Consider the following 12,325-nt stretch of genomic DNA (forward strand, 5'->3'; position numbering starts at 1 on the left):
GGCCGCCCCTGCCGCCGCCGCGCGCTCGCCGGGGCCGGGCGGAGCTGCGCAGTCCTCTCGCAGCTGCGCCAGGACAGCCGGCGCGCGGCCGTGCCCACAAGTTGCCGGCAGCTGAGCGCCGCGCCTCCTCCTCCTGCTCGCAGACCCCTGCGCCCACCCGGCGGCGGTGGCCAGCGCCAGGACGCACATCCCGCGGACACCCACCCCAGATGTAAAGCGGAACATCAGCCCCTCGCCCCACGGCGCGATCGACAGTCCCGCCAGCGTCTCCTCTGCCAAACCCCAGGACTGGAAGATGTGGCAGCCGGCCACGGAGCGCCTGCAGGTAAGGGGCACCCGAGAGGCCGGGGGCCAGCCTGGAGGAGGAGGTGCCCGGGCAGAGAAACCTAGGTTTGGCTTCTGCCTACTTTAGGGGATTTGCCCAAAACCATCTTGTAAGACGCATCGATGGCAACATGATGCTGTCGGTTTAACACAGCGCCAGGAACCCGGGGGTATGGGGATGATGAAACTGACAAACGCATGGGTTCAGGCGTTACAACTTTGGGCTTGGAGGTGCTTGTGTGCCTGTTGGTTGGTACATATAAGGTTGGACTTTCTGACTGGCAATTTAGATTGCATTCCACTGACACAATGTAGTGGTCTGGACTTAGGATTTTTGAATCCAGATTTTTTTTTTTTTTTTTTTTTTTTTTTTTTTTTTTTTTTTGGTCTCCAGGAAAGACAGAACAAGTGATATGTGAAAGCATCCATTTGCCAATATAATGTGGAAATATCAAGCTTGGTTTGGCTTGGTCATGGCATGCTATTTTATTTTTCCCTCTTCATTGGTTCTCTCCCTTTATCTTCCTTAAACCTAAGCTCCTTCAGATATTTAAGAATCAAAAGTAAGTTCAGCCAAGAATATTTATGTCCTGGGTCATCCCATCAAAAGTTTTTTACGGCTGTCTCCTGAAATGCCAGACTGCCTTGAATTGGATTCTGGGAGCTGGGGATTTGCAGGAGGCGATTGAAGAGAAAGAGGGACCTTTCCCAGAAGAACTCCTTCAGTGACACGTTGGGCCTTGGGATTGCCCTGATTGCAAGGTTTGAGGACTGCCTTTTGCTGGCAAATATTCTCAGGAGTCACGGCAGCTACTCTGCCAGATAAAATCCACTGAATCCTGTAGTGAAACTTTTGGCAAGCTTGGAGCCACATTGTTTCGTAGTAAACTTTGAAGAAGTGTTTAAGTGGTAAAATACAGCACCATTGGAGGCTGCGTCTGAAGACTTAGGACAGTGAGGCCAGGCCCTGGCTAGCTTAGAGGCTTCTCAGTGAACATTTAAAGCCCCAAGCACAGTTTCTCAGATGTAGGGAGAGGCTAACCTTTGTCTAGGAGTCCTCATACAGAGGAATAACCTGCAGAGGGCATTGCATTTAGCAGAAACAGATGCCCCGCAGCCCCTTTCCAAATCTCCCTGGGCGGTGATTTGTGGGGAGTGTGTTCACTTTATCAGAGCCTGAGACACCAGACCAGTTCCCCAGGGTCTCAAGTAGAATAAACAAGAAAACCTGCATTTAGCCTTGAAGATGAGGAGGTGGATGACCAGCCTCCTAACCCCCTCCTTGTCTTACTAAGAGAATATCAACACTGGGCTCTGAATGACTGGCAGAAGGTGATGTAAATGTATTTTGGCAGTGGCACCAGATACCAGTGGCGCATTTGAAGTTCTCCTTCACTTCAAGGCATAACTTCTATTCCAAAGGAGCAGAATGATTGAGGGGAGCCGGCAGGCTTCCTGTTCATGTGCAGAGGGTAGCTTTTGGAAGTCCTTAGAAAGACGTGACTTGAGGTGGCTTTTATGGCCCGATGGTCTGTACCTCTGAAGAGTTTCTAGATTTTTGACTCTTCAGGTTCTTCCTACTGGTTTGTTTCACTTAGGGAATCCTGTGCGCTCTGGAGCAGGTGACCTTTGGCAGATGAGCGCTCTCGCTTGCCTTCCCGTAGAGATTGCTCCTCACTAGAAATGTCTCCCCCTTCTTTAGTGAAATGTGCACATGTGCATTTTGGCGTGAGCCTGGTTTATTGCAGTTTGTGTTTGTAATGCATTTATTTTATTTCAAGGTGTCATGTTGAAAGAACTTGGTTTTAGGCTTTTGAAAGCTCAGATAAACAGGGCTTATCACCGACAAGACCAAGTCACTGTTGGAAGGTCCTTACCAACAGGGGGCTCAACTTCATCCCCAAATTTCAATGAGTCTCTTTTGAAAGTACATACGTCTCAAGCCTTGGGATTAGAGAAGTGAGACAAATGCGGGAAGAATCTTTTATATCCATGGCTTCTTCCCAAAGAGTTTTACTTGACTCTTCTTGAAAACACATAATTTGTACGTTTTTACTTTTGCCTCTGAGAGAGCTGTTGAGGGTGAGATGGTGAGTGAGCTGCTTATAATATTTTATTTACATTCCTTGTGGTTATCTTCGTCACAATCTCTGTTTGCTCCCTGGGTTTTTTTCCTTTTCTTTTCCTGTCACCATGATATAGAAACATGCCTATCTGATTCCTCAGTGAGAGGCCACTTTGCCACTCCCAGGCTCTGTGGCCACAGAGATAGCAGTGGATATCGTGCTGGATAGGAAACTTGAGAATGAGCCCTGCTCTTTAACGGTGTCTGAGCTCCATGTGCCTTTCACAAATCTTTTTAAACCTTCTCATTCAACCGCATTAATTTTTTTCTCATTAATCTTTAATGCAAACATTCTAATTTAGATGAGCCAGAGTGAAGAAAATTCTTCAAGGAAACATTTCCAGAACTTCCTAATAGGACTAAGGAGTCAATTGATTTTATTAATACCTAGAATCAAAAGAGGGGATGGAAGAAAATAACTAGACCCTTTCTTGATGATACAGTTCATATTCAGTGAGGCTGGTTTGAGAAGTCTGTGTCCCAGGGGAATGTGATAGACCTTTCACCCTCTAAATAGTGGACTGTTGAGTGTAGCAACTGGCTCCCTTGCTCAGGAAATGGCATCTTTGATCAGGTTTGATTATCATGATCATTACCCACAGTTCTGTGTCCCCACAAAATGATGCTGATATTTTCTGATTTGCGGTTTAGCTGTTTGACCGACCCAAATCCAGCACAGGCAAAGGGAACTATTGCCCCGAGCAGGGCTGCGCTGGGTAATTTCTCATTCAGTCACACAAACCAAGGCAAGTTCATCTGCTCCCTTGAATGTTAAAACTTGTGTTGCATCCCACTCGAGCCTTCGCTGGGAGCTTCTGCCATTAGAAATATAATAGGATCAAAAGGGATGTGAAGGTTTCATGTACCACCCTAACTTTTGACAGTGAATAAATATGAATTCTTCTCTTTTCACCTTCCCGTCTGCACAGCAGACTTTTTTTTTTTTTTTCTTGGAGGGATTGAGGAGAGTTATAAATTTTAAAGAAGCAGATTTGAAACAGACTCCTTTCAGAAAAGTAAAGGAGACTTTTCAGAGCAAATAAAACCATATTGGTTTTATGAAATAGAGATGAGATTACCTCTGGCCTAGAAATTTTAAAATTTGTATGGGTTTCTGCATTGACTTAATGATTGTACTGGGTGGATCCCTTAGAAGTGACAAACCCATCCATGCAAGAGTGTGTCCCATCCATAGGAACAAGTATTTTCTCAGAGCAAAGGCCTTCACTGAGCTACCAGATGCATTTTCTGGAGGCCTTGATAGAACGAGAAAGATGAATCAAGACTGAGTTGGAAACGAAGGAGGTCAACACCTCCTTAAGGTCGTTGTTGTAGTTATTACTAGGATAAAGTAGAATGTGATAGGCATGTATGGGAAACAAGTTCTAGCAGGTTCTAATTGTGAAGTTGACATGTAACCATCTTCTCATGAGGCATTCTATAAAGGTTCCAATATAATCATCTAGCCGTCTTCACTGAGATTACCATTTCTCCATGCAGATTCAGAAAAAACAGAGCTTTTTATTCATGAAGCTGGATTTGAGTTCTGCAGCCTGGGCAATTTTTTTCTGTTCCATTACTTCCTTTTTCACTCTCATTGTGGCCAATGTCTGTGTACTAGCACTTCCACAAGAGGGAGAAACACAGTGAAGAGTAGGGAGGACCCCACATCCTGAATCAACTTTCTTTTGGTTTCTTCTGAAATTTTTGGCTGAGGAAGTGGTTGAAGTTTACAGCTAAATGCTATTTGGGGATTTTAGGAGGCAAAGTCCTCCTCTGAGGATTATCTCACCCTTTCTCTGCCTTGTCCTATCTGGCAGATCTTGTCTTGACTTGGAGTGTGGATCGTTCTAGATTCTTCTTCTCTATGATGATGCCATTTTCACTTTTCCCCTGAGAAGTGAGACTGGAGAACCCTCTAAAACATCAACTGGAGACCATTAGCCCTGGCCCATCAGGCAGGGTGAAAACCGACAAATCTGACACTTTTCCAGGCTGCTCAAATTGACAGAAGGAACAAGGAATAAGAATGGGAAGATACTAGTAACCTGCTTTTGTGGTGCAGGCACTGTGTGTGGCACTGTGCTGAGGAGCTTTATTTTAACGATCTGGCTCATTTGCATCCTGTAACCACTTTTATTCCCATTTTATAGAGAAACTGAAGGCCAAAGAGTTGAAGTGATTTGGCCAGGGTTGAGCAGCTAGAAATGAACTGAGCTGGAGTTTGAACCAGACAGTTTGGCTCCAGTCCTTACTTCTTAAGCACTTCACCATAGTGCAGAAGGGTAAGACGGACACAGTGCAATATACGTGTTGGTGCTGTTGTTGTTAATAAATACAGTTAGAGCAATGACTGTCTTGTGGGCTCAGAGAGGCTACTGTCCTATTTCTTGTTGAAGCAGTGGGTTGACCAAAGGCTACTCTGTTTTTGGTGGCTCAAATCTTTGGTGGCACATAAGCTACTGTTTCCTATTGAAGTTAAAATTCACAAGTGCCATTGAAGAGCTTTTCAGCTGAAGCACATAGCATTTATCCAAACTAGAGACCTTGAAAACTGATGATTAGGGTGGATCGCGTACACATTCATACCAAGTTTAGACAAAAAAAAAAAAAAAAAATGGGGAGAAGGAGGGAGGAGGTTGGAGATTTTCAGAGTGGTTGCTTAGAAAAAAGCAACAGCTGTTATTACAGAGGCACAGGTTTCTCACTAAACCCATTCTAGATTTTGTTGTTCTTTTAATCAGTTGTAGTCGAGTAAGCACAAAACATTGGGCCTTATTGTTCATAAGGAAAACTCAAGAGTTGTCATTAATCCAGGGCCTTAGTCTCCCTCAGGAGTAAAATGCTATCTTACATCATTGAGTCTTTCTCCAAGTTTGTCAGCAAATCTCTACCAAGTGATTTGCAAAATCCTAGCCTGGGAAAAAACTGTGTGCCCCTTGCTTAACCATGGCCTAATGGCTGTTTTGTGTTGACTGTACTGAGTTATCTTGGAGTGTTAGGCAACTTTTGCATTTTGTTTGATGTTCCAGGTTAGGTCCCTCCCATACCCCTCCACACTGACCGCATTTTACCATGAAAATTAGCCCTGGACGAGACTCTGGGAGAATCAGCCTTACAGCTTCCAGGGTACTGGAGATCAGACTGCCTTCCACAAGGTATTTTATTCTGTGAATAGCAGCAGTTCAGGGACTTGTTAGTGGTCAGCAAATAAAACTAGTCCAGAAACACTAAATGACTACACTGTGCTTCTTTCAGCCCCATGGACACAAATGTAAACAGAGGCTTTATGTAAGTAGAGCAAGAAGAAATAGTTGAGTCATTTGTCCAAAGACCTCCTTAAAGTCTAGTGGAATTAGTCTACTGTCATTCTGTGTTTACTTAAAAAAAAGTTGTCATCCCTATTGAGCTGCTAATCAGTGATAAAGCCTCAGTGTATTCACCAGGTCCAACCGTTGAGGCCAAGGACTGCAAAAGGAAGGTGTCAGGAAAAGACACAGACTTGTTTTGTGACTTTGGCATATTTCAATGCTTCCAGCATCTCGATGTGCTCTTCTACTTAATACTGATGCCACGTGGATCAATCATCTGGCCGAGGTCTTCTTTCCCTTGCCTGATGGCCCGGGATTCCTCTGCCCTCTTACATTTCAACCGAGTTCTTACTTTGATAAGGGAGGCTCCAGTAATGGCCTTCTTAGTCAGGTTGTTTTCTGAGTAAGAAATCATTTAGGTAAACAAAACAAAACAAAAAAAGCAGGTCTGTCTCTTTATACATAATTTTGACTCAATGGCTCACTAGCAATGTTTCAGTTTTGTAACTTTTCTGAGCTTTGCTTTTCCTATCTGTAAAATAGAGAGATGTGCTTTGCAGAGATTTTGGTATGTCGCGTATCGTAGGTGCTCAATAAACAGAAGCACTTTTTAATGTTGTTATGGTTGGTCACTGTAGAAATAGAGTTTTGAGTTTAGATCTGAGCTCCTGTCTTCCCTCTGTCCATCTTTCTTGTCCATCTACTACGTCCCAAGTACTATGCTCGGTGTGGGTGAAGGGTGAGAAGAAGGACATAGTTGTAAACTTAGGGGACTCACAGTCCTATTCCTTATTGTTCAAAGTTGGGCTTAATATATATTTCCTAGTATGATTGTAACTTTCAGTGTTTCTGTTCATATGAAGATCCCTAGCTAGCTCAGCTTTATAAACCAGAACCAGTATGTTAATGGCCTGCTCACTGTCCACTTGTCTGTGTCTCCTCACTTGGGGAAGCGCCTTTTATTCTTGATGTATAGGAAAGTGTGATGCATAGAATACAATTGTCTATACAGTTGGGGGTGAAGATGATGGAGGTTCACATATGATAGTGGGTGTTAGGGTATGGGTGAGCTGGGCTGGGGCTTGGGGGCCACATACCTTATGGCTCTTGATCACTCTGGTCCCTGTTTTAGAGAGGCCTGGGTGTGGCTATCCTGAAAATGGTCTGAGTTGACATACCTCTTATGTCTCCTTTAGTTTCTGCCAGGCAGTGGTCTCAAGGTCAGGATGAAGTGTTAGTTCTCTCATGTTATAAAGGTAGTAAGGGAAGTCATGCTGAAGTTGACTATCAGGAAATTTCATGTATACTATTGAGTTGAGAGTCCTCTGCTCCAAAAGAAATTTTAGGTAAGTGAAGCCCTTCTGAAAACCGTCAAATGCATGTTTGCTCCCAACTATCCAGAGCTAGAAGGTTATATAGCGTGGCAAGTATTCTCAAACAGGGCACAGAGAAGGGGTGCTGTGGTCAGGGTCCCAGAAGCAACATTTCCTTCCATTCCAGCAGTGCTGCTGGCAGACTCTCATTTAATCAGGAGTTTTATTGGTGATTTTTACCTTTCCAGCCATGCTCATTTCCAAGTATGGAGAAAATCAAGAAATACCAGCTGCCATTCATTGCAGGCTTATTTAGTAGTAGTATCAGTACTAATAACAATAGCAGCCAACTTTTTGTTAGCATTTACTATGTTCCCAGCACTGACCTGTCCTCCCAACAGCCTTTGGTAGTAGAGCTGGGGTTGATAGCCAGCAGACTGGCTGTAGGGTCTGCACTCCTAAGCACTGCGCCCCTTGTGTCATGGAGCAGACATTTTGTTTTATATGAAAAAGCATATTTAATCCTTGAGAAAATTCTAAGGGATGGAGATTTTGTTGTCTCATTTTTCTGGATGACGTAACAATTGTCCAGAGACTACAGATAACTTTTGCTTCCGTTCGTTGACGACACATCTTCCATCTCACCTTTGTCTCTGCAGATGAAGCCCCAGCTTTTTCAGGCAGCAGATGGTCATACCTTGGCTGGAGGGTGGGTATTCTATAACCATGATAATATTCTCATACTGGTCCAAGGATTGTCAGAGACCAGTTTTTAACCACTGGGATATGAGAGGATATATACTAAAGATACCTTACCTTCATGAATAGCAAATGCCACTTCTTGGAGAAATAGCCTTTTCCCCCTTTTCTGTCTTCTTGCTGCCCTGAGCATAGATGTGATGTCTAGCATTACAGCAACCATGTGGTGATTCTGCAGCAATAAATGAAAAGCCTTAAAACCAGTCCGCTCAGAAGGCTAGCATGATAAGATGGAAGGACTTGGATCAGTAAGCAGCACCTGAACCTACCTCCTAACCAAGAGTTATATGAGAAGAATATGACCCCCTTTCGTTTGTTTATGCCCATATGTGAATGGGGACTTCTGTTACTTGTATCTTTGACATTTCTAACTGACACAGCTACTAAGGGACCAAAATTCAGATTCAAACCCAAGCCTCCACATGTTACTCATTGTTGAAGGTTGAATTGTGTTCCCCCAAAAGATGTGTTGAAGTCTTAACCCCTGTTACCTGTGAATGCAGCTTTATTTGGAAATAAGGTTTGTGCAGATGTAAGCAAGTTAAGATGAGGTCATATTGAATTAGGGTGAACCCTAGAGCCAATGACTAGTGTCCTTACAAGGAGAGATTTGAAGACACAGAGGAGGCACAGAGAAGGCCATTGTGAAGATCAAGGCAGAAAACGGAGTTATGGGACCACAAGCCAAGGAGCACCAAGGATTGCTGGAAACTGCCCAGTGTTAGAAGAGTCGAGGACGTGTTCTTCCCCAGAGCCTTTGGATGGAGTGTGGCCCTGCCAACATTTCCATTTTGGACTTCCGGCCTCCCAAATGGTGACACATTAAATTTATGTTGTTTTAAGCTACCCAGTTTGTGGTTATTTGTTACAACAGCCCTAGGTAGCTACTACACCAGTGAAACCATATAGCCTATTGACTATGTTTGATCACTCTGTTTCTGTGGTGTGGGTATCTCCAACTTTCACGTACTGGGACAAAATGCATGTGTCTATCAGGAATCCTGTTTTTAATACCGAGTGTGAGTTTGTCTACTGTGGATTGAAAAAAAAAAAAAGAAAACAACTAAGCTATTGCTTCTTTCTCCTTTATTTCCTTCTGGTTGACAACATCCTAGGAAAAGGCGGCAAACCTTGAGTGTAACATATGCTGTGTTGCTCAGGGAAGGTCCTCTGGAAAATATGGTACATGAGCTTCAGGCCTGAAGATGGTTCACTTTGGAGATGAAACTTATGGGCTGGAATGTGAAACACAGTCACTTTGAGGTGGACCTCAGTGAAACTTTTCCAGACAGGCTGAGACCAAAGGAAGACTAGTAGTAAGGATTTTATCCTCAAAACAATCTAAGTTTTCGGAGTCCCTGTAGGCTCTCTGTGTAGCAGCCTCTGTGATTTGCCTCTTCCTGACTAGGAAAACCTGTAAGCTGACAAAGAAATATATTTCAAATTGACCTCCAGGTGAGCCTCATGGTATGTCAGTTTGATTATTTGTACCCAGTTTGGTGTTTTATTTTGTTTTTTATTTGATAACTGTATAAATTATTTTAGTGAAGAGCCTATTCTTATTCTGGAACGCACTTTGAAGACAAAAAAAAAGTCATCCATGTCATAATACTTATTTTCTTGGGCAAGCTTGTCTTTTTTTGTTACATCCAGGAAGGCACAAATGTTTCCAGTCCTTCTGAGATGAAGGCAGGGAGCCTTTCCAACTGCAGAACTGCTCTGTCAGTGTCTCTTTCTGAGAGTGAAGAGTCATTCTGGTCTTAAAGTGCTGTTTTGCTTTTCATTCTCTTCTCCAGAAGGAATATCCCCTGTGTCCATGGGAGCAGGAGGGAAATGGATAGTTACCAGGGGAAAGGAGCTGCATAATTGTTAGATCCATCCTAATCTTTTCATGACAAACCTTTCCTCAGAGTTGCTTTATAATTGTGGGTCTGAGAATAAACTGACAGATTCACCCACTGCATGCTTTGATGGTTTCACATCAGGAATGAGCCTACTTTTCCTCAGGTGAGAGCGGAATCCTGCTGTACAAGCCACCTATAATGTGGGCAGTGGCAACTGCTGTTTCCTTTCTACGTCTTCTGAGGTTGTTTCCTAGGAACTGAGCTGGAGTCTATGGGGCCTGGTCCTGGTGGTAGCTATTTTGCTTTTGAACATAAATTCTTGGTAGCTGAATGTATTCGTTCCTAGGGCTGCAATAGCGAAGTACCACAAACCAGGTGGTACTGGTACTGTGGGTTGTCCCACAGTTCTGGAGGCTGGAAGTCTGAAATCAAGATGCTGGCAGGGTTAGTTTGTCCTGAGGGCTGTGAGTTAGTTTGTCCACAGCTCCTGGCTTTCTCCTAGCTGCTGGTAGTTTACTGGCAACCTTTGGCATTCCTTGGCTTGTGGCATCATCACTCCAGTATTCATATGGTGTTCTTCCTGTGTGTGTGTCTCTATGTCCAAATTTCCCCTGTTTATGAGGAAATCAGTCATATTGAGTTAGTGGCTGATCACAACTTGCTGACCAAATAAAGTCACATTCTGAGGTACTACGGGTTAGGATTTCAACATGTACATTTTAGGGGGATGCAATTTAATCTATAATAGTGTAGAATTTTCTTTTGGCTATCTACCAGTCACCAAGATATTTATCCCTACTTGACCAGCCACCAAAGAAAAAAAAAAAAAATGGCACTCAGAATTTTCTCTACATCTGCTCCATGTCCTGCCTACTACTTTCTTGATTGTTAAAAATTACAAATAATGTCTGCTTAGCGTAGCAAATTAGTCAGTTTAGAAATATGTAAAGAAGTTAGTAATCTTGTGCCTTTCCCAATTCCCAATTCTACCCATGAAGGAAACCCATGTTATCTATCTAGTGGTTATTTTTCCACAGACTTTCCCCAGGCTTTTGCAAATGTATAGATATGTATAAACATATGTTTAGTTTTTCTCATGAATTTCAATTTTATATACATATATATATACACACACATGCACAAATATATATACAAACACACATATATACAACTTTTTAAAAAATTCTACTTTACAGTATTTTTTGGGTGTCTTTTCTGGTCAATATATATAGCTCCAACTCATTCCTTTTAGTACCTGTGTAGAATTTTGTGATGAAGCTGGACTCTAATTTATTTACTCATTCCCCCATTCTCCCATGAGGGAGTATTTGGGTTGTGTTCATGTTCTATTTTTTTTCCCCTATAAATAATACTGCTATAAATTTTTGTATATATCCTGACCTACTGCTGCCTATATTTCTTTAGGCTGAACTACCAAAATTGATATGGCTGAGTAAGAGTATGCATGTTTTATATTTCAGCAGCTGTCAATGAGGGCTTTTACTGAGAGTTATTATGCTTTTTGATCAGAAATATATATGATTTTGACAAAGGTGCAGAGAAGATAGTTCACTAGTGTCTTAGTCTGCCTAGGCTGCTATAACAAATTCCTTAGGCTGAGTAGCTTAGAAACTACATTTATTTTTCATGGTTCTTAAACCTGTAAGTCCAGGATCAAGATGCCAGCAGATTCAGTGTCTGGGGAAGGCTGTTTCTGATTCATAGGAATGGTGCCTGCATGCTGTGTCCTCACGTGAGGTAAGGGCTGGAAGAGCTCTCTTAGGCCTATTTTGTAAGGGAATTAATCCCATTCATGAAGGCTTCACTCCCATGACCTCCCCAAATGTTTCATCTCCTCATACCATTACCTTGGGCGTTAGGATTCTAACATATGAGTCTAGACCATAGCAACTGGAGAAAGGATAATAGTGTTTTCAACAAATGATGCTGGAACAATTGGATATTCATATGCAAAATGACAGTGACAACATCAGCAAACCCAGATACTTGAATCTATTCATCATGCCATTTACAAAAATTAACTCAAAATGGGTCATAAACCTAAATATAAAACCTAAAGTTTTAAAACTTCTAGACAAAAACAGCAGAAAATCTTTGTGACTTTGTGTGTATCTGTGTAAACATTACTGCAATCAAGATGATGAACATATTCATTACATCCCAGAGTTTCTCTGGGTTGGGCAGAGATTCCTTAGAACAATGACAAAAATGCAATCAACAAAGAAAATAATGGGACTTTATAAAATTAAAACTTCTGCTCTTTAAAAGATATGGATAAAAGAATGAAAAGGTAAGATTCAGGCTGGGAGAAAATACTTATGTCTCATATATGTATTAAAGGATTTAGATCTAGGATAAATAAACTGTCAAAACTCAATAAGAAGAAAGAGAATCCAATTTTTAAAAACCAGGAAATGATTTGAACTAAGGTCTACAGATGGCATGAAAAGATGTTCAGTGTCATTAGTCATTAGGGAAATGTGAATTCAAATCATGATGAGGTATCACTACACAACTATTAAAACAACTGAAAAAGAAAAACCAGAACTATGACCATGCTACCTGTTAGTGAGGATGTGGAAAAACAGGAACTTTCGTATGCTACTGGTGGGAAGGTAAAATGATTTA

At 42.2% G+C, this 12,325-nt stretch overlaps 1 protein-coding gene across 2 annotated transcripts in view; it reads left to right on the forward strand.

The window, feature by feature from the left end:
• The window catches only part of PID1 (phosphotyrosine interaction domain containing 1), a 261,999-nt gene continuing 249,674 nt past the window's right edge, over window positions 1-12,325 (forward strand). Inside the window, exons 1-2 of one of the 2 annotated variants that reach the window (XM_017863098.1) lie at window positions 254-325; window positions 5,482-5,607. Coding sequence is in view for 1 of the 2 variants with exons in the window: in XM_017863097.1 (XP_017718586.1) it covers window positions 296-325 (30 nt within the window). In the remaining variant the exon portion in view is untranslated. Of the gene's footprint in view, window positions 326-5,481; window positions 5,608-12,325 lie in introns of both variants that reach the window. The other variant, XM_017863097.1, reaches the window with a different exon arrangement.

The sequence above is a fragment of the Rhinopithecus bieti genome, unplaced genomic scaffold (genome assembly GCF_001698545.2).
Source record: "Rhinopithecus bieti isolate Rb0 unplaced genomic scaffold, ASM169854v2 scaffold_67750, whole genome shotgun sequence".
NCBI lineage: Eukaryota > Metazoa > Chordata > Mammalia > Primates > Cercopithecidae > Rhinopithecus > Rhinopithecus bieti.